This window comes from Meles meles, chromosome 5 (assembly GCF_922984935.1).
Source record: "Meles meles chromosome 5, mMelMel3.1 paternal haplotype, whole genome shotgun sequence".
Taxonomy (NCBI): domain Eukaryota; kingdom Metazoa; phylum Chordata; class Mammalia; order Carnivora; family Mustelidae; genus Meles; species Meles meles.
Genome location: NC_060070.1, coordinates 106,578,875 through 106,602,555, shown reverse-complemented (window position 1 = coordinate 106,602,555; position 23,681 = coordinate 106,578,875). Strand labels below are relative to the sequence as shown.

Below are 23,681 nucleotides of genomic sequence, written 5' to 3'. Positions count from 1 at the left end.
CCAGCCACCTGAGAGACTAGTGATCCAGATCCTTCTCTGTAAGGCTTCTTTACACTCAGGTCTCAGTTCGTAGGTTATTTCTTCAGGAAGGCTGTGCCTGACATCCCATCTAAAACAACCTTTCCAAGGAGCCCCCCAGTCATGTTGCCCTCTTCCTTTTTATCACAGCATATTATCATTTGAAATGAGCTCATATTTTCCTGGTTCATTTTTTTGTGGTCTGTTTCCCCATTTTAGAAGGTAAGTTCAAGGAGGGCCATTTTGTTCACTATATTCACAGCACTTAGAACAAATATATAAAAAAATAAGTGTATTTTCTATATTAATATATGTAGTGTTACTATATTTAATGATAATATACTTTTTCACCAAAGAATGCAATAGTCCCAGATGCTCCCTTCCTGGCTCCTGGCCTTGTAAGTTTGTACAAGTTCAGTAGAAATCCTGCTTTCTGTCCCTACCTGTGAGTGGTATGAGCCTGCGCTGATGGTAACCTCAAGCAAAGGACAGGAGCATTGTAGATAGTATGCAGATGTTGCTTGATGCTGCAATTCATAGGAAATAAAGCAAAACTGAAGTTCCTTTGGCCGGTCTCTACCTCTTGAGAGCCTATAATTTCTCCCATTCGGATGAAAACAAACCAAAGTATAACCTTCATTACAGAACATAGAACTAATGTTGTTGAGTCCTAGAGCATGTTCTTTATACAACAATTAAATGGTTGCCTTCTTTCAATCTAAGTTTGCAGAATAAATCTTAAAAGAGAGTGAGAAAGGGATCAGGGAAAGTTATTTTTTTAAGATTTTATTTATTTACTCAAGAGAGAAAGAGCATGAGTGGGGGGAGAGGTGGAAGGAGATGGAGAAGCAGGCTCCCTACGGAACAGGAAGCTGGATGTGGGGCTTGATCCCAGCCCCCTGGTATGAGCCCAAGGCATATACCTAACCGACGAAACCATCCAGGCTCCCCATGAATGCTAATTCTTAATACTACTACACCCTTGGTTTTGATGAAAGGGCTTGACAGACACGAGTAATTTGGTAGGGAAACCGAATAGTCTTGAAGTACCTGATATTGGACGTGATTCCAAGAAAGCAGGCATTACCTTTACTCTTTGAGATGCAGGGTTAGAGACAGAAGAGATCCAAGAGATCCTCCCGAAAGGAGCCCTAGAAACGGCCCATCAGTCCCATGTTTGTTGAGAGGATCTGCTGGCTTCCTGCAGCGAATCCTTTCTACAGAAATGTTGGTTCTGACAACCTGCAGTGTATGTTCATTGCATGGAGAAGGAGAGGGTGCTGCCTGATTTAGTGGACTCCAGTGCTCCTGAGGAGTGCCATGTAGATGGCAGGTGGGATTAGGGAATCTTGGGAGAAGTCTGAGAACTTCTGTTCTCAGAGAGGTGTGCTGTCCCCCTTCAGAGAAGCCAGCATGCTGGCTGCTCTGCACGGGCCCATGGCAGCAGAGAACTCAAGTCATCCTCGCTCAACAATCTGCCCAACACAGAGAGACTGCAACTCAAGACCTATTCAGAGGCAGAACAAACCCACCCACAGATAAGTGAATACAACTTAGAGTCCATTAAAGAGGAAGTCGATTGAGGAAGAGAAATCCAGCCAAACGATTCAATAGAGGTTTCCTATCGATGCAGAAGCAGTGGAAGCAAGGAAAGGAAGGAAGGACGTGCACTTCGCTCCTCTAACTCTGAACTGTGTTCTTTTTCACCTTGCAATTCTAATTTATTTCATGAGGATATGTGAGAACTTTCACATCGTGTTTTGATGCATCTTCTAATACTCCTTCATTGTATTGCACTCATATATCACAAGTCCATTTCTTCAGCTACTGACCAGGGAGCTAAAGTCTTTGATCAGATGTTTGTTGGCTTCATCTCCCGAGTACTCTGAGCGGAGCTCTTAGCATCCTTCACGCTCACTGGATACTCTCCTGCTCGCCTGTGCTCACTTCCGTGCTGCATTCACCTTTCCCACCTGGCAAATGATTCTGCTCACTTCTAATACGGCATTTGGAAAAGCAGCGCTTTAATTATTTGTAAGGACTACTCTATTGTAATACAATTACATATTCAGGAAGGATACCATGGCAAGGATTTTTTAAAGGATTAAATTTGGACGGAAATGGTAGCTGCAAGCCAAACAAAAGGATAACTAAACAAAAAAAGGGCATGTGCAGCATATTTTATACTTTTTTCCAAGAACTTCAAAAGAGTTGCCATGGCTGAGTAGGATGTTGTTTTCCTGGTTAAAAAACACAGAAGGGGGGCACCTGCGTGGCTCAGTGGGTTAAGCCTCTGCCTTCGGTTTGGGTCATGATCCCCGGGTCCTGGGATCGAGCCCCGCATGGGGCTCTCTGCTCGGCAGGGAGTCTGCTTCCCCCTCTCTCTTTGCATGCCTGTCTGTCTGCTTGTGATCTCTCTCTCTCTCTCTCTCTGTCAAATAAATAAGTAAAATAAAATAAAAACCTTCAAAAAAGATTAAAAAAAAACACAGAAGGAATCATTACAGTATTTTCATTTGGGAAAAAACAAAAATACTTCTAGGAGAGATTTTTCTCATGAGCCACCTATATACTCTTCTTAGTTAATACTTTTCTTTTCTTTTTTTTTTTTTTTTTTAAGATTTTATTTACTTATTTGACAGAGAGAGATCACAAGTAGGCAGAGAGGCAGGCAGAGAGAGTGAGAGGGAAGCAGGCTCCCTGCCGAGCAGAGAGCCCGATGCGGGGCTCGATCCCAGGACCCTGAGATCATGACCTGAGCCGAAGGCAGCGGCTTAAACCACTGAGCCACCCAGGCGCCCCTTAGTTAATACTTTTCTATCTAAAACAGAAATGTAAGGGCACCTGGGTGGCTCAGTCCTTAAGCGTTTGACTCTCAATTTCGGCTCAGGTCAGGATCTCAGGGTCATGGGATGGAGCCCCCTGTCGGGCTCTGTGCTCAGTGCAGAGTCTGCTGGACATTCTCTCCCTCCCTCTGTCTGACGCTCTGCCTACTTGTGATCTGTCAAATAAATAAATAAAATCTTAAAAATAAATAAGTAAATAAAACAGAAATGTAGAGTTCGACATTATACATAAAAAGGTGGCAGTTACTAAAAACATCTTTATAATATCAGGAGTAAATTATTATTTAAATCAACAAAAAGAAAAGTGCGTTGAGCATACACTGATTCAGAGCATATTAAGGAGGCTTCTCTCGTTGCCTAGAAAGAACGTTTCATGAACAGGTGCAGGGATCTAATCATCTGGAGGGATTTGAGTCCTGTGGTTCAGGGGCGTTTTTCCACTGTGTCTCCAACACCGACATCTATGTCTGGAACTTACATGCTGCTCAGAAATACACTGAATAAATAAAATGATGATTTTTTAAAAGATTTTATTTATTTATTTGACAGACAGATCATAAGTAGGCAGAGGCAGACAGAGAGGGGGGAGGGAAGTAGGCTCCCTGCTGAGCAGAGAGCCCAACGCGGGGCTCCATCCCAGGACCCTGGGAATGTGACCTGAGCCAAAGACAGAGGCTTTAACCCAGAGTCACCCAGGTGCCCCAAAAATGATTTATTTAGCAAAACTCCATTAAGCACTTTAAAAAATCTAGTTGGTTAGGTGCATTACTATTTTAATATGTAAATTTTCTACATCTGGGGGAAGGCCCAGAATTACAAGGTTATTAATAAAAAATTACCCACATGTGCCATAGTCTATCAACTATGCACAGAATAGTGTTTTTCATGCACAGAATTTACACTCTTCTCTAAATGTATCCTTATCATGATGATTTCTCTGTTAAAAAGAGTTTGGATCCATTGGATCAATGGTTCCAAACAGAACATCAATTCTGTGTTAGCCTAGAGTTTGTTTGTTTGTTGTCTTCATAAATTAAGGAGATATAATATGCCAAAGTATTGAATCAATGCCTATTCATTAAAATTCAGAAAGAGGTCCTGTCTCATGTGTGCAGTAAAGTTGCCAAGGAATTTTGCTGAAGAAAATAGGCTTATTTTGGCTCTATTTAAACAAATGGAACTTGGTATTTTTAGAATAACAATCCAAATCTTTCATTTGCCATTATTTAAATATCTATCTCCTACCCTAAATCTAACTTGAGGTAGTGGCTGATTTTATAAGCCAGGATGGGTGAAGTTATAACACCAAATACACGAATCAAACACACTGAAGTACATGAATCCTTCGGTGCTCAATCAAAAGGTCTTGGCTCCTAGAGCTAATATATCAGTCACCAGTGTTTGCAAAGGCTTAATAAAATAAGATAGAAAATAAGTCAACCGTCCTGCAAAATATCTGCCTGAAATCTGTATAGATATTGTCTTATTTGATTATTTTTATGTAGTGCACAATATGAGTTGGTAATGGGAAAAAAAGAGAAAGCTTTCTTGAGTGACAGAAATTGTCTTCACTAGCAGTTCAAGATACAAAGTCCACGTTTTTACTTTGTGATATTTGATGTCCTTTGGCGAACAAGCTTTATAAAGCCTTTATCTAGACCTTATGCAGAGTCATGCACCGAACAGATTCTTAATAAATCTGAATCGACTGTTCTTTGACCACATTTTGTTAATGAGGTTTCCTGGTACCACACCTGGGCTGATTAAAACTCACCCCGTGTTGGCTAAGCGCTGTTATCTAATAGCCTAAGATGTTTTGCTAAATAATATCCAGCACAGCACTAGTTGTTTTCCAAAAGAGCTTCCTACCCAGTCTAATTCAGCTACAGCTTTGATATTGGCACAGGACCCATTACCTCCCAGACTTTCTTGTTTATTACTCTGGTGAAAGTGCCCTAACCTAATTGTTTGTAGGGGCTGAGGAAATCCCAGGTCTCTTTGTCATGGGCCAGCCCGGTTACATCTGCCTTTCATTCTCCCCTGATGTCGTCTGATAGTCTTGGCCTTGGTAGAGCTGAATATACGTTCACATGTTACCAGTGGTTATAATTACAGTTTTAAATGTGCAACACCAGTGCCCATCAGGGTCTCAGAGGAGGGAATTTGGCAGGAAAATGGTCCCTCACTATGCCCCGAGGTAGCCTACCTACACCTGTCATCACCTGGCATCTATAGGCAAGTGAAATAATCTTCCCAATTTGTGTGTGGGCATAATGCCATCATAACAGATGGACATGAGTGTATGTAACTGGGAAATTATGCATATACATTAAATATGCAGACTATGAGCATGAGTCCTTTCTAGGAACATCCAAACATCTGTCTGCTCTGAGCTTTTGTGTATACTGTTTACACCATATGCCGTCACAGTGGGAGGGCCTTGTCGGAGAGGCAAAAAGGAGCACGCATGAATTTCAGGGAAATTATTTCATACGGCTAATTTGCCTCACCCTGAGCAAAAGGAACATGTAACAAGAATTGTGAATATCTTTGTTATTTCAAGGGGGCGATTTTTACATTTTGGTAGCAAACAAGCAACATTTTTGGACATTATAGGAAAAATAAAATTAAAATTTGAATCAATCCTAAAAATGTTTTTGTATATGTGTGTGTTATTTAAGCCTTGATAGATTCATTTAAAAGTTCAATGTTTCAATCCCTTCTGTCTGAAACCAAAGCTGCAGATCAAACCCATCAGCATTTGTAAAGCGCCTTATAACTCATCTTCCAGGCAAAGGGTATTTTTAATGTGTGTATGATTTATTTTTAATGTGTGTATGATTTATTTATTGCTGGTATACCCAAAGCAGTAAAGCATTCTCTATTATTTGAAGTGTAAAATCCCAGTAATTTCAAATCTTATCTAAAATAATATTAAGGTTCATCTGTAAGTATAACTCATTTTCATCTAGACATTTATTTTCTTCTTTCTTGGGTAAGTCTTACTTTAAAAATTTTGTATTATTCTTGTTTCACATACCAGTTAAATACATACGATTTAATTTTTATATTTATTATTTTATTATTATTTTATTTATTATAAATAATATGTTTATATCACATTTATTTGTTAAAATATTTATTTTATTATTTATTTATCTCAAATGACTGGAAATTATTTTTTCCATTTTTGTTCATCCTGAATTGTCATAACTTAACCTTTCTTGGTCCCTTATGAACTTTTTCACATGCTTAGGTAATTATTTTTCTCTTTCTCTCAAAGGTCTTTTAATATCAAACAAGAAATAAAAAATACTAAAATAATGTAAAATGCAAATTATCATAATTACTACTTATAAACTTATATTTTTACTTTTCAGTGAATATGTGTGCTAGTTAATTGAGTGTTAAAATTAGAAATGCCATGAAACTACAACCACCCATTCATAGTATAATTATTTTATGACTCCAGAATCTTAGAACTCAGTACCACTCAAATGAACTATGTGGTGATATGTTTTTTTAATAAGATAACATTTATAAGGTAAATTTGGCATGTTTTGTTTACTTGCATCTTTAAGGTTCTATATAACTGAAAAAAATGATTTTATATAACTGAAGCATCAGCAACATATGCCATAATTAAATGTTCAACTGGATATCCTGTCTTCAGGTAGACTCATGTTCTAGTTATGAAAGATTAATTCAAAATTAGATCTGTGCTTAATGAGGATGGGAAAAAGCACTATAATATAAAATTACAGAATTTAGGGTTTAGAAAATTCTATTTATGTTAGAAAAATAATCCACAGAATATATTCAGTCTAGAAAATATTTAGTATCAACTATCCTTACATGTGGGCATTAAAAATGTTCTCTTCCATATTTATTTGCAACATGTAGATGCTTCATTATTATAAATGCAGTGGTGTATATATTTTGAGTATCTAATTAGAAAAACCTGAGTTTATTAAATGACCTTGTCTTTTAATATTTATTAAGCCACATACTGTAGTTAATAAGTTAACTGACATCTTCAGTGATACAAATTTACATTAAGAGTATGATTAGAAATTTTTATCACTGCATTATTTTACTAATCTCTTATACAATCTTTGTGCTAATATTCTATTATCACAAATGTGCGCGATGACATTCAGATTTACTCTCCCAACCCAGATCTGAATTTCTAAGATAACTCTTAATGTCACTTTGGCATTTTAAACCTAAGATAATTGAAACCAACTACAAGGGGTGCCTGGGTGGTTCAGCTGGTTAAGTTTCTGCTTTCGGCTCAGGTCATGATCCCGGGGTCCTGGGATGGAGTCCCACATCTGGCTCAAGTCTGAATTTACCTCTCCCCCACCACTTCCCCACATTGAGTATGCTCTCTCTCTCAAATAAATAAAATCTTTTTTAAAAAGATCAGATACAAATTCTCTACCTCTAAGCCTTTTTTCCCCCTAATTTCTTCTTTTATCTGGTTAATGTTCTACTTCTAGTCATCTCTACACTTAAAAATGTCTTTTGTCCCTACCTTTCCCAATCATATCATTCACTTACCAGTAGAAGACTCCTAAATTTTTTTGTGGTTGCCCATATTCTCTCTCTCTTAACCCACTACACACCTGCACACACAGATTTTCATTGTTGCTGCAGTTTATCTGAGCCACATTGTTCTGGTCTCCTGCCCAAGATATGGCTTGTGTCTGTCCATTCCATGACTTTTTCATATTGTCCCATTAAGTGAACTGTCAAAAAAATTGCCATTCATTGCCAATCATTGGCAATATGCCATTCATTTTCTTAAAAAATATATCAATTACTACCCTTTTTGGTAATCAATAATCAGTTTCATGTTTAATCCGTATCTAACCATTTTTAAGTAAGAGAACAGCAAGTACTACAATTTAATCAGAGTATAAGGTCTGTTGAACAAAATAAGCTCCACCAGCATTAACGTTAATGTATTTATCAAAGCTCTCAGCTTTGTAATCTTAAGAACTTGGTTTTGTCAACACTTCGTATATTCATTGATGCCAAATAGGGATTATACACATAAGGATTTTGATAGGGAAGATGCTCTTGTAACAAAAATAAATAAATAAATAAATAGATAAATAAAGGAGCAAAGGAAGACTGGGAAGCCCTCACATCGCAATATCTGACCTAAAGGAAAGAGAAGTGGAAAGGCCTAGACTGTTCTGGTGCAATGACATTAAAAAGCAAGTTCAGGGGAGCCTGGGTACTCAGTCAGTTGAGTGTCCAACTCTTGGTTTCCGCTCAGGTCATGATCTTGGGGTTGTGAGGTTGAGCCCTGCGTCAGACTCCATGCTTGGTGGGGAGTCTGCTTGAGATTCTCTCCCCCACTCCAGTTTCTTTCCTCCCCCATCTAAAATTAATTAATTAATTAATCAATTAATTAATTAATTAAAAAAAACACAGCAAGTTCAGTAAGGCTGTCAGAGAATCCTTGAGGCACAGGCCGAGGTGTCCCGTGACTGCCTGGAATGGCCCTCTTTTAGCATTTTGACCACATCTGGTCATTGACTAGAAGTTGCTCTTGGGGAGCACGGCCTTGAGAGCAAGATTTCAGAACAGAGCAATGGGGATTCCTAGTCAATTACATCTGTAGGTAGAGGCCTGTTCTTTTGACCACCACAACCCTGGAAAATGGTCATTTCTTTAAACAGAATGTAGCTAGGCTCGTGGAAAACTTGATTGTATATCAACAATAGCTGTTTTGCTTACACTAAGAATTAACCCACAGTGTCAGATATTCATGGCAATAAGATGAAGATTGTCTCCCTGTCAGCAGGTTTCTGTCTAGACGCTGAATTCCAATCTGCAGTTGGATCGGTGAGCACCAACTCTGAATAAAGTATTTTAAGTAGACATTTCAAACTTTAATGACACTAGGGTGTGACATTAGCTATATTTACCACCACATGAGGGCTATACCTACCCCAAGAAACATGTAGATCACACCTGGGCCTAAACACCCTCCTTTGGACAGGAAAGGAGAAAGGCTGCTGAAGTAAGCCCCTCTGACTGGTCTCTCGTGTTCCATGCTGGTCAGCCCCCTCGAGATTTGTTAGTTTTTGCATAAAACAAACCACCAGAATGCTGGCTTAATGCACCCCTTTATTATTCCCATTCTGGGAGTAAGAAGGTGACTTTTTTTTCAGTCTTCATCCGCTTTCATGTTGGATGGTCTAGGATGGCCTCACTCTCATGTTTGGGAACTCAGATGGGATGGTAAGAGGGAAGGGGTGGCTGGAGGCTCTCTCCAAGTGGTCTCTCATTATCCAGAAAGCCAGCGTGGGCTTCTTCACCTGGTGGCATAGGTCTCAGTGACAAGAAAGGGCAAGTTCCAGAGTATGGAAGCACCTTTCAAGTCTTTGCTTTTGTCACCTTTCTTCTTGTCCGATTGGCTAAGACAAATCACATGGATAATTCCAGAGTCAGTGTAATGGGATCTCTCTAAGGTATGGATGCAGGGAGGCCTGATCAAACTGGGAATTATTCTTTCATATTGTCTGATTAATATGTTTGTCCTCCCTGTCCCTTATTTCCTCCCCAGCCTCCTCCTCCCCCTCTTCTTTATGAGTATATGATACATAAGACTACACCCACATTATTACATTTTCTGATTCTAGCATAAAAGTAGAGTTTACATATATTGAATTCATCTCCAATTTCTTAGTTTTTCAATTTCAGGGTTGCCAACAATGAAAATCTATCTCGTTTTACAGTTAATGAGGACCCTGAGAGTTCTTGGATTTTCTTCAGATAAGAAAACAAAATGATTCTCCTTACCAATTAGGAATATGACATCAGGAAATTACAGAATTAATATTTCATTTTAATGGTGGCTGGTCAGTTCACTCAGAAGTAGCAATTCATCCCATTCCCTGATCATAAGGACATAATAGACATGTTTATTCTTCAGTTTGGTGGTTGCTTGAATGTGAAAATTAAGAAGTAGAAGTGGAATATATATATATTACAGTGGAAACTGTGATTTTCTACTGTATAGCTCTCTGTCAGCCAAGTGTGCTGAGCCCATTATAAGATGCTGAAGAGGGTGAACATGAAAGCAACATGTTAAAAATAAGAAGATAAATACTTTGGAGTCACTTCTGCTTGTAATCAAGCAATTTTTGGAGCTCATGCTGTAAAAGCTGTGCATTAGAAATCCTTGTAAGCTGAATGCATCCCTGCCTTCTTCTGAACAGAGATGGGTGGGTAAGGATACAAAGTATTTAGTTAATACTACTGTAACACATACATGCAGAGCTAAACCGGCAACATTGGTAAGAGGATATACTTGTGTTTTGGGGCCCACAACTGGGCTTCAAACATCATTTCTGTCAGCCTTCCCTTTACAGATATGTCTAGTGTCCGCTTCTACACCCCTCTCCAGCACTAGCAAATCCACTACCATGATTTCACTTAAACATATATTTACTGAAAAAGAATTTAATCAGATCGGCCATTTGGTAAAAATAACCCATTATTCAATTTTGTACTATTCAAGCAGGGGTGTGTATGGGGGCGTGGGGGTGTGTGTTAATAAAAGGAGAGACAGGTAAGACTGATACTTGTTTTTTTTTTTTTTTTTTTTTTCTGATACTTGTTTTTTAAAGAGTATTTGTTGTTAGTGACTCCAGTCATTTCTTTGGTCCCATGAAAATGATGGACATATTTCCACACTGATGAAAGATAAAGAAAGTCCCTTTGACTGTGACTGAATCTCTGGTTATTGCTGTGAAATTTGCCTTTCGCTGTGGCTATCTTTCCATCATCCCAATGCTAGAACGCCAAAAATCCCTTGTTTTTAAGTATTGGTCGTCAAGTTGTTTGGTTGGATCGTGCAGCTTCTCAGTTGTATGAAACTCTGCTCTGTGGTTTGTCCTTCTTTATGATTTTAACACAGAGTCTACTTCGAGCGTTGAAACCACCCCTTTTTGGTTTATGCATCAGGAGGTGTTTGAGAATCATGCAGCCATCGCAGTTTACACATACCATCCTAGGAGCGTGGTTTTTCAGTATTCCTTATGCTAATCACCACTTTGGTATATTCCACGATTTTGTTCTGTATTGCTGTCTTTCCTTTTCTGGCTAACACATCAAGTGATATCCCAGCACATTTCATCTGATTTCCTGCTGAGTACTTCCTTGATAAAAGAAGCAACTTCAATTTCTCCATATAAAAATAGGAATTTAAAGTATATACACTTTCTACATCACTTTAGATTTTCATATACAAGACTCCAGAAAATGGATGAAAAATGTCCTTTTGTATTGTTTTTGTTCAGCTCTAAGAACCCCCGTGCCCCATTTTAACTCATCAGGTCCTGTTTTTTTTGTTGTTGTTTTTGTTTCTCTAGGACTACAATGATGAGATTCGTCAGGAACAGCTACGTGAATTATCTTACTTAAATGGCTCAGAGGACTCTGGTCGTGGCAGAGGCATTAGAGGCAGAGGGATCAGAATAGCTCCCACAACCCCTTCAAGGTACATTAGCTCTTACTTGAAATAAATTAACAGCAAACATGGATGGCAAGCCTTGGCCGACCTGCCCTGTGCCAGGTCACAGGTAGGAATAAACAACAGTGGCCACCACAATAAAAACCATGACAGTGGATGATTATATAATGCATAAGCACTTTCATAAATTAACTCACCAAGCCTTCCATACCAGGCTTAAGTATCACTCACAGGTGACAGATGGAGGTACAGAAAGGTGTCGAGAATTTGCCCGAAGTTACATAAGCGGTCTGGCTCTAGAATTCACAGGTATAGCTCTTAACAACTATCGTAAGAAAATAAGAGACATAAACCTGAGACTTTCTTCTTTGTGGTTCTGTTCTCAGGATTAGAGCGTGCAGGTGATACAGTTCTTTGCCTTTTTTGAACCAGGATGATCTTGCATGAAGAGAAAGTTAAAAATGTGTCTGTGCCTTATGTGGCCCTTGAATTGATAGTCTTTCTGGATAGGTAGAGAGACAGGGATGAGGAGCTAGATAGATAGATGTTTAGATAGATAGGGAGAAAATATATGCACCACTAGTCCAGAAAGCCAGAAAAGCATACTTCTTATATGGCTGATGGTAAGAGTATTGAAAGTTCAGGTATATTTGACTTTGGAATGCCTTTGGTCAGCAGAGAGGATTTTATTTGATATTCACTTCACACACACGCACACACACACAAATTGGGATCTTTCTGCATCACAATCTGTTTTGTATGATTCTGAATTAGTCCAGCTTTCAATAGAAAGCATTGGTTTGTGAAGAGGTAAAGCAAAAAATACTCAGCCTTCACACACAGACTGTGTAATTCAGTCATTCTCTCTACCCTGTTAGAATTGGCCTTCAAATCTCTAAAGGATAGGCCTTCAAATCTCTAAAGGATATAGATCTAGAATACTATTTCATACACTGCATAGAAATCATCATTAGAGATTTTAGGATACTTTGCTGATTCAATTTATTTAATAAATTATGCCCCAAATATTGTCACCACTCAGTGTCAAAAATCAGTTTTAACATTTAAATCATAAATACCTCCATTTTGCAGTTAATCAGAAAAAAAAAATAAAAAATGATAAACATTGAAGTAAAATACCAAGGCAATGGCTATTTAAAAATAAAATGTACTCTGAAAAACAACCTGAGGGTTTTGAAGGGTCAGGGGTGGGAGGTTGGGGCAACCTGAGGGTTTTGAAGGGTCAGGGGTGGGAGGTTGGGGGAACAGGTGGTGGGTAATGGGGAGGGCACGTTTTGCATGGAGCACTGGGTGTTGTGCAAAAAGAATGAATACTGTTACACTGAAAAAATAAATAAAATGAAGAAAAAAATAAAATAAAATGTGTCAATTCTGAAAATTACATTTGACTAAAGGAAAACTTCTTAAAATCTTCCAGAGATTATTACATTTTTATCCCTAAAGATGAAAATAAGTGCTCTCTAATGCTAATTAAGAACATTTTTTATTGCTAAAAATTAATGTGACATAACTTTTATGGAATCAGTCTTTTATAAAATCTTGTACATTTCTAAGCTCATCATGATGGGTTGTGAAATGATATCATTACAGGTAATCTTAAATTGATTAAATCATGTGCCTTAAATAATGAAACTGTCACTTTTGTAATTCCCCAAATGCCAAACTTTATATGGTATAACCTAGTATATATTGAGTTTTATATAGGGTAACCTAATATATATTTAGAAAGTCTACAGAGGGGGAACAAGTTTTTTCTAGTCTATATTCCTTGAAATTAGGACCATTAAAAAAAATAATGCATTAACTTACTTTTGAGATTATAAATTTGTATTAATATATTTTATTTTGTTATTGATGCTCCTTAAAGTATCATTATATTTCAGAATTTGAGCAGACCATGTAAGATTCAATTTCAGTACAGTTTCATTCTAAAATACTAATATTTATGGTTTAATAAAGAATAGTGCCTTTGTGGCCTAGTTTTTTAAGTGTGCTAGAAAAAGTTGTTTGAAAGTTTTGCTTTTTAACAACACATATATCATACAAATCTGATACTACATAATGTTGAAATTTAAACCTCACTTCAATGCTATATTGATATCATCAATGTATTAACATTAATGAAAGTAAATGGACCAGAATTCTGCTGTCTTCTATTTCAAACCACATGATGGAAAGTATCTACAATTTAAAAAGAATAAGGAAACAGCTTTACAAAACAGAAGATCATATTGATTAGGAAGCTCTTGAAAACATGAGTTAATGGAAGCTAATTTGTATATACTTAGGAAATTATGACTTTATTAAGTCATTCAATTACACTTACATTCAAAAAGAATGGTGTCTGGAATATTTCAAAACTTCTATAATAATTCATTGGAAATGTATTTAATTAAAGCAATTTTCATTTCAGTAAATATATATATATATATATAAATGAATCTTCCAGTAATTGTGCATACCACAGAACAAAGCATTATGTCTACATATTATAATAATTTATAGTACATAATTGAAGAATTAAGATATTTGACATCTCTGACACACATCATCACTATATATTGATTGAGAGCAAACTGAGGAAAATAAAACATTAGGGGCGGATTTTAGAGGCTTTTGCTTACTACGATGAGAATTAATACATAGTGCTAATGGAGTTTGTCAAAGGAGGGAGTAATCATACTTGTTTCTAAGGAAGACTGTTCAGTCTTCACTGTGAGAGAGAAGAGTTAAAGCACTCAAAGAGAGACAGACAGAAGGACACTGACTTATGGAAGGAAAGCCAGTAAGAAGACGCGTCCATTATCCAAGACAGAAATGAACACTCCCTGGACTGTGGAGATATAGGACTAGGTTAGAGATTAGAATTTATAGGAAACAGTGCCCAATTAGATGTTGGAGAAGAAAAAATAGTTGGCCCACGACAAGGATAACTCTCTAATGTCTAACCTAGTTAGGGATGAATGACATCATCCACTAAAATTAGGTGAAGAACCAAGTTAAACAAAGAATAAAATTATTCCTATAATTAATTCAAAGTCTATGGATTGCTCATGTGACCTTAGCAGGTGTCTTGTACCTTCTGTGTGACTTGGTACTCAACCTTTAAAGTATCTCAGGAATAGCTACATAACAACGTCATTAAGGTTTTTAAATTAGATGATACATATAAGGTAGTGGTTCCCAAATTGATCTGCACACAAATCCCTGAGAGAGTCCTGCCATTTGAGATTGTGATTTAATTGGCCTGGGGCATGGTCTGGAATTTAGAGTTTCAAAGTCTTCAGGAGATTCTAATATACAGACAAGTGAAGGAACCTCCGATATGAGGCATATAATCCAGGATATGGCACGTGTTAGGAAGGAAACAGGTAATAGTCATCATTAGTGTTAGAGAATGCGAGGGTCCAAAGAAGGCGTTTTCCAGCTAGTAATCAATCCACAGTGATCAATGTAACAAGTGCAGTGGAATGGGGACTGTAAATGACTCCAATGGGTTTGGAAACTGGTAGGTTACTGGTAATCTCAGTCAAGATAATTTTCAACAAAGTGGTTAGGCAATAACTAGATTGTATTCAAAGACTTTCAGGAAGTCAGAAAAATGAAGGATACCACAGTGTAGATTCATCCAGGAATGGTATCCTAAAATAGGTGACGTGAGACTTCAGCTGAATCAGAGAAGAGAGACGTGAGATTAAAATTCCAAGGAAAGGACACAGCCTGTAAGAGGTGTTGAGTCAGATTCAGGAGACAGGTTTCTAGGGCTGTGTCTGGGACGTAATTGAGGGAGGAATAGGGTGAGAAATTACGTTTCATGTGAGCATCATTTTTTTAATTTTACTTTTTTTTTTTTTAAAGAGTGAGAGCTTGAGTGGGGAGAGGGGCAGAAGGAGAGGGAGAGAGAGAGAATCTCAAGAACACTCCCTGCTGAGCACAAAGCCCCACGTGGGACTCAATCTTATGACCCTGAGATCATGATCTGAGCCGAAATTATTAGTCTACGTTCAACTGACTGAGCCACCCAGGGGCCCTGAGCATCATATAATTTTGAAGCAGGAAGAATTGTTATATTCAGTGATTCGATTTTACCCATTAGGGAAAAATAAAAAATCCACCTTAAGCCCAGGGAGTTAGTTATACTACTTACTTAGCTCTGATTATTCAGTGGGATAGACAGCACTTGTGAATGTAGTGTAGATATAATTTACTACCCACACCTGGGCACTTCTGAGAGTCTTAAAATGCTCAACTGAACGGGAAGCTAGGACAACAGTTGTAAATCAGAACTCTTCTAGGCAAACCCGGACATACGCTCACCCTACTTAGGAGGAAACAGAGAGATGCTTAGAGGCTCAGTGAAGGTAAAATTGGTCTTTACATCCTTTTTCATAGATGTGTTTTATATTATCATGGTAATATCGTGTAGTGTATTCTCAGCTATTGTTGTATATGAAATGGGCACTGGGCCTTCTGGGTCTTTTGTATTTCACCTTCCCCAATCCAGGAGAACATTCTCTGTACATTAGACTTATAATACATTGTCTGATAATTTCTCTATTCATCAGCTCTATAATCTATTTAAAACTTTTAAGAACTCTACCAGCATTCTTACCGTCCGCTCACAAAAGCTCATTTTCCACAAGCAAGAAAGAGCCAGCTGACTGCTATTCATAGCTGAATGCATAGCTGAATGCATCCCCCATCTGTGGGCACAGCCAAACAGTGTGATTGTTGACATCCCCATGATCATCATTTTCCCCAAAGCTTTAGTGTTCCTGCTGAAAGCAGTGCTTTCTGGAGGCCAGCCTTTCAGACATAATAAAAAGTGAAATAACCACGTTTTTGCCCAAAGACTTCAAACACTCAACCTTTCCAAAGGCCTTGGAAATCCATAAAAGTTGGCTGCAACCATTTGATCTTAGGCTTTTAATACAAGTTACTTTTGTGTCAAGCACCATAGTACAGAGCATTCAGGCTACTCTTTTATCGCAGAAACCTGACGTATTTCACTAACACTGTAGTTACCATAGGAAAACAAATTCTATTAGTGACTGTACCAGTTCAGGGGGTCGTATGCCTGATGGCAAATCAGTGACAGTGAGTTGTGGCTTCAACGACCTCAAGCTTCAGCTACTAGAATAAGCAGAATGATATCACCGTGCTTCAAGTTCCACATTTTATTAAAGTGTGAAAGTGCAGACAGATTTTTTTTTTTCCTTTGTAAATACAACATTGCACCTCACTGTCAATTACCTCCAGCGTGGAGGAGACATTGACATTCAGCAGTTCAGTTTCGTGGATGGTCCAGTGGGTCATCCAGGTTTCCCCTGCTATCCAGCATGCCTATGAGACCTTTCATAAGCTGAAATGGCATAAAGCAAATTACCATTAATTTATATGGAAATTTTTTTGAGTGTTCCCAGACCCCTGAAAAATAATCTCTCAGGCTTTTCTGGTACCTTAGGACACATCCTGGTAATGGATGCACAAAATAAATGGAGATAAAGCACAGATGTTCACACAGTTCAAAGCTCTGACGGCTTGGTGTTGAGATGCTAAGTGTAGTTCTTGGGGAAGGAACTTGGTGGGGACACTCTGGCTGCTGAAGGTACATGCTACCCCTATACTGACTTGCTACAAAAAAAAAAAAAATGCTCAACGCTATTTTTGCTTTTCACCTTTTTTCATAAAAGGGGAAATTGTCTTCTGATTTCTTTCAGTTAGCGAAAACAGGTGCCAATGTATGTCTTTTGTAAAAGCAAAGTTGGCAGACAGTGAACTTTTAAAAAGCAGGAAATACTTTATGTGTTAGCTGAAGCTCTGATTTGGGTCTGCTTGGAAAAACTGGAATAAAATGAGAGTGGGTTGGTTTGTGTTCATTTTTTTTCCATTTTATATTAAAGCATTTTGCATGAGTTTCATTATGAGAAGTTATAGCCAACATTTAACAAAATTTTTTCTATCGTAGAGGTCAAAATACTTTATACCCTCTAAAGAAACTCAGTTACACACACACACACACACACACACACACACCCAGGAGCACTCATGCATACAAATAAATTTGGTTTTCTTCCTATCATATGGCAATAAGATGGGAATGCTATGTTTTAGTCTCTTTCTCTCATCCCTGATTTCTCATCTGTACATGACCTGTTTCTCCTAGGGGCCGTGGGGGTGCCATTCCTCCCCCCCCACCACCTGGACGAGGTGTACTCACCCCTCGAGGGACTACTGTGACTCGCGGAGCTCTTCCAGTGCCCCCTGTAGCAAGAGGTGTCCCAACCCCCCGAGCCCGGGGGGCACCAACAGTGCCAGGATATAGGGCACCCCCTCCTCCAGCCCATGAAGCTTATGAAGAATATGTAAGTACCCTTGAGAAATCAGTGGTTGGGAAGAGTTCAGCTGGTTGGGTAATAGGCTAATCCTCAGAGACACTCAATACCATGAATGTGGCACATGACGTTTGTCACAGAAAACATAGGTCATTTGCAACAAAATTTAAGCAGCGCATTTAAAGGAGAGCGTTTTGAGAAAACTTTTGTTTTCCAGGTGCCATAATTGTTGGTACTGGTTAAACGGTTTGCATTTTCAGAATCAAACTATCCTGAGGTTTTCTTATTCTTTAGAAGATCAATTTCAAAATGGATATAATTATGAATATGATGTAAATTGTCATATACTCAGAAGTTTCTTCTAGGACATGTTAAAGATGAGCATAAAAATCACTCAGAAGCATTTGACAGATACAATATAATTGCATTATAAACTTTGGTAAGAATGTAAGATCACGCAACTGGTCTTTCAAATATCCTTGCTCTCTCTTTCACCGTATGAAGTATACGGGATTGGAAGATGTGAAGAATTCAAAAAATATAGAATGAGCAGAAGAGATGAGGTGTCTATAAGCATTCTCCTCCCTTCCCAACCACTGTGTCACGACATACGCCCTTTGACCTTTCATCCAGGTTGTTAATATTCCACTGCTCACATTGTATTCTAGTCCTGGTGACTAGAATATTGTGAAAATTATAAAAAGGGACAAGTTCTTAATTACTTGTGTAACCACAGTAAATCTACTGTAAATGTTAAAGTTAAATGATGCAAGCCAGTAGTCATCTTATGAAATAGATTCATTTTACCTTTAAACTTTCAAGCATGCTCATCCCAGGTCTGGGCGTTTATTTCATTGAACCACGCACAGGCATACTGTCTTCTTAAATGTCCTCTGTGAATGGTTACTTATTAAACATAAACTCTTAAAAAATTAAAAAAAAAACAACAACATAAACTCTTCAAGGACAGTTACCATCACATGCTAGACACTCAAAACATACAAATGTTTAATGAACCAGTTAATAACGAAGTAAAATTTATTCTAAAACAAAATGAACATTATCGATAGGTGTCACTAAAAAATGTATTAGTGCTTGGAGTATGTTAGTATTTAGAAATAACGTTACTGCTTAATATGGAACATTGACTATATTTGCAAGAGTGAAGAAAAATTAAGTTTAGAAATCCATTTCTACTGGAAAAGAAGAAATAACATTCATCTAAAGTATGTTTTATGCCCAAAAAGTCTTTTATATGGTAGTAGGTATCAATATTTAAAATCTTTCGACAATCTTAAAATTGCAAAATTGGAAACAAAATGTATTCTACCCTGTGAACAAGACTACAAGACAGGAAACACGGAACCTAGTCTTGATTCTGCCATCTCTTTCCTGAGACATATAATGTATGAAATACGAACTTGTTAAATGAGTGAACTAAAAATCCACAACAGGGATGATGAGATTTTGGGGGTTTCCTTTTTTGTTTGTTTGTTTGTTTTTTAAATATCCAAGAAACCTTCTACCTCTGCCATCTTTATGTACATTGCTACTATGCTGTGTTTGTATCTTCCAAATAGAAGTTTAAATAGTGAGATCTTTATTTCAAAAATTAAAAGAGAGAGAAAACTTTCTCAGTTAATTGTGATCAACACCGTTATTAACCAGAAAATGTACAGGGCATGTGAAATTTACAGGGCACTGTGAAAGAGAATAAGACTGGCAAAACATTGTAGCTTTGGTCTAGCTAAGAAAACACTGTAGCCTTCCATGTGCATTCCAATTTATAGTCAGATAAATCACTGGAATGCAGACCCAGTAAGAGTAAGCAACAAAGGCATAAAGAGTCTATAGCAACATGAGTGAGAAAGTTTATATTCTCAATGGAAATCTAGGAGGAGAGTAGTTCTTAAAGTAAAGGAAATTACGTAAAGCCATATAATCTGAATTATTTACTTAGATTTTTGAAAAGTATCCAGTCCCTTTTATTCATTCACCCAATTATTTACTGAGCCTCGCTCTTATTGTAGGCACTGTTCTGAAAGTCCTGGAGATGTAGCTGTGAATAAAACAGACCAAACAGCTGCTTCCTTAAAGTTCACATTTTAGTGGGAGGAGAGCAAACACATATCACTGAGTGAACCAAGTAATGCCAGGTAGACATAAATGCTATGGGGTTAGTGGGAGGCCGCTACTCTACCATGGGCTGTCGGGGAAGGTCTCTGTGCAGGGAAAACTTGAACAAATGCATCACGAAGCAAAGGTCCAGGCTCGGGGGCTGCCTCCATAAAAGGCATCCCTGGTAAAGGAAACAAGAAGTACAGATACCCTGAAATGGAACCTGCTTGGAATATTTGGGGAACAGCAAGGAGGATATTACAGCTGGAGCAGGATGTGTGAGGCAGAGGTGGTAGATGAGATAAGGTCAGGGGATGGACAGGACTTTTGGGCAGGAGAGTGACAATGTCAGATTTATGTTTTAAGAGGTTTATTCTGCTGACATCTGGAGAACAGAATATGGGGTGGGCACAGAGTAGAAACAGAGATGGGCAAGTGACTTTTTGCAGTCCTTCCCCACGGACAGAATAATGGCTTGGAGGGGATGAGAAGAGATCAGAGTCTGAGAGTACTGGGAAAATGATCTGTTAGGATTTGATGATGGGTTAGATGTAAAACTTGCAAAAAAAGAAATGAAATGAAATCTTTGTGAAGTTTCTGTGACATGCAGGTTACACTGAACCTTGAACTGAACCAGTGGGTTAAATCAAGGGGTCCTTTATTGAAATGAGGAGTGCCAGAGAGGGAAGGGGAAAATCTAGCCTGAGGGAAAGTCAGTTGCGTTGATGGAGGGATGGGACCTGACTTGAGAAACACATAGCTGCATCCCGAGGTTTGCATTCTCACCATGTCACTTGCTCTGTCATTTGTAAATACTTGGGGGCTTGGATTTCCCTTACTACTGAAAAGGGGAAATGTGTTCATCTAACGTATCTTTTATACAGTATCAGGTATCAGTATTTAAAATCCTTAGACAATCTTTTTTTTTTTTTTAAAGATTTATTTATTTATTTATTTGACAGATAGAGATCACAAGTAGACAGAGAGGCAGGCAGAGAGAGAGAGAGAGGAGGAAGCAGGCTCCCTGCCAAGCAGAGAGCCCGATGCGGGGCTCGATCCCAGGACCCTGGGATCATGACCTGAGCCAAAGGCAGAGGCCTTAACCCACTGAGCCACCCAGGCGCCCCTCCTTAGACAATCTTAAAATTGTGGATGAGAAACAATAAATATACTCTCCCCCGTAAACAACCCTCAGGTCAGGAAACCCAGAGCCTAGTCTTCTGCCATCTCTCCTGAAACCTAGTAGGTATGACATAAGTACCTACTGAATGAATGAATTAAAAGTTCACAACAGTGTGTGTGGGGGGGGGGGGGTCATATGAATAGAGAGTCATGAAAACCAGTAATAGCAATGCCCTCAAGCCTTAAGAAAGGTCTAGAACAAAGAACCAGAAAATTGCCAAGAATCCTTATATCTCATGTCTATTCTCTGCATATATGTTTCTTTTTTTAAATTTAAATTCAATTAACCAACATACAGTACATCATTAGTTCCAGATGTAGTGTTCAATGACTGATCAGTTGCGTGTAACACCCAGTGCTTGTCACATCACGTGCATATGTTTTTATTCACTTAACCTACATACTGGATTTGTTGCCATCTCTGATCAATGTTTGTCCACCCTAGGGTTGCCATATTCATGACCAGTCCTTGTCACCTACAGATACTGACTGGTTTGTCTGTCTCTCAGTCCTAGTCTAGATCCCCAGTGAGGGAATCATGTTCACCCAGGCTTGTCAAGTGTCCAACACCAGTCAGTCAGCTATGACTAGAGAACGGTTTCTGGAAATTACTTCTGGGATCTACTACTTCCCAGCCACAAGTGGCAAGAATAGGGTAAAGGTCAACTTCACACAATATAAGCATGCTTATGGGAGCCCAACTCCAGGGAGAATATGAGGAGATTCCTTCTCTAGTTTCCAGAGAAGGAGAAAATATTAGGAACTTGGCAGATATCCTGAAATATATCTCCAATATCTTAGTCTCGGTAATAGGAAAAGGTAGATAACTTTTCTTCAAAAAACCCTTTATGCCATGTCTCATTAAAACCTGTCATATGTCATATTTTAATTTTTTCCCTATAAACAGTGAGTATGTACAGAGTTTAATGCATGGCTGATAAACTGCGGACAGCAATCTTTAAGGTCTCAGTGCCAAGCTCAGATTAACACTCAAGAGCTGCTCCTCTCTGCTCTAATTTTAAACTATTGATTCCTCTGTAAGGGGCAAGAAAAACAAAAGTTTAAGTGTCTCAGTAACAAAATAATAGCACCATGCTGAGTTGATGGTAAAAATCTCAAAGGAGTTCTTAACTTTCAGATAAAATTTCTTAGAAAAGGTTCCCTTTATTATAAATGACACTGGGAGCCAATTCTCTTTTCAGACTTTTCTTTCTCCCCTGCTGGGTCCCAGCATTAAATTTCTGACCACACAGAATGTATATATGTAATCAAATCCACTCCTTGCAGCTTGCCTGACAAGCAACAGCTTACAGTAAATGAGATTGCTGTTTAAAACCACCATTAGTGTTAGTGGAGTCTTAAAAAATGTGAATTTGTGTTTCATTGTTAACACATCCTAATCCAGACTTTAAATATTTTAAAGTTTCTTTTCACTGACTTCTTACTAAGAGGTACATTTAAATTTTACAGATCCATCGTTGTGATTAAAGTAGATTTCGGGAATTGAAGAGTAGAGTTCAAAAAATCTCCTACATGACAAAATATGAAGCTGATCAGCTCTATCAGTGTTATATGTTAAGAAAGGGTAAACCAAAACATCAATTTTTGAGTACCTACCAGGTTCCCGGCACTGTATTAATTCACTTAATCTCTTAATAAACGACAATGAGTTATTCATGAGCTATTTTAGTAGATGAGGAAAGTAAAGTTTGAAATTGAGACTTGCGGGGCGCCTGGGTGGCTCAGTGGGTTGAGCCGCTGCCTTCGGCTCGGGTCATGATCTAAGGGTCCTGGGATCAAGTCCCGCATCGGGCTCTCTGCTCAGCAGAGAGCCTGCTTCCCTCTCTCTCTCTCTGCCTGCCTCTCTGTCTACTTGTGATCTCTCTCTGTCAAATAAATAAATAAAATCTTAAAAAAAAAAAAAAAAGTCTGAAATTGAGACTTGCATGCAGTTTCTGGTCTCCAGATCTCTGGATCTCTGTCATCATAAGCTTGTCTCACGGAGAACTCACATGCACGAATACAAACCATTTGTGCTTCATACCTCCCATCCAGTCCTCTAGTCAGTGTTTGAATCCCTTCAGCCATATTTAGGACATCTCCCATCCCTACAGGAATATCTCTGACTATGGAAAACTCAGTGTCTCCAGAAACTAGGTGCTGGAAATATAAAAGCTGTGGTTAAAGAGACCTCTACTCTGAAAAGCATGCCATCTAGTGGGAGAGAGAGAGTTAGTCTAACGATTAACATGTCATATGTGATTGCTATATAGGACTCTTATTTTACCTTATACTGCAAGTAATTTTTGCTCTTCTCTCAAAAGATTTAATTAAACATCCTAAAGGAAGAAAGTGTTTCTTAAATTTATTTTATGTTTGCAGTTCTAATAGTAAAGTGCTTAGTGATAGCAATTGAATTGAACCTTCTTATAATATTGCTGGAAAGATGTTATAGCTGCGCACACTTACATACATATACATGTTTTATATAAATATTAAATGAATAGTGTATATTAAGTGTCAAAGAGAGACCACACCTGTTCCAGTAAAGGGAATTATCACTATGGCATTGGATGTTTTAGAAAACCTCTAGCACAGCAAGAAAGATGGCAACAGCAGATCAAGATGAGCAAGTATAGCTTTGACAAGTAGAGAGAAGAGGTAGGA

General features: G+C 38.2%; 1 protein-coding gene across 1 annotated transcript in view; it reads left to right on the top strand.

The window, feature by feature from the left end:
• KHDRBS2 (KH RNA binding domain containing, signal transduction associated 2) overlaps nt 1–23,681 on the top strand; it is a 635,142-nt gene that overhangs the window by 381,417 nt on the left and 230,044 nt on the right. The window contains exons 5-6 of the mRNA XM_046004099.1: nt 11,258–11,385; nt 17,546–17,744. Of these exons, the coding sequence (XP_045860055.1) occupies nt 11,258–11,385; nt 17,546–17,744 (327 nt within the window). The remainder of the gene's footprint in view (nt 1–11,257; nt 11,386–17,545; nt 17,745–23,681) is intronic.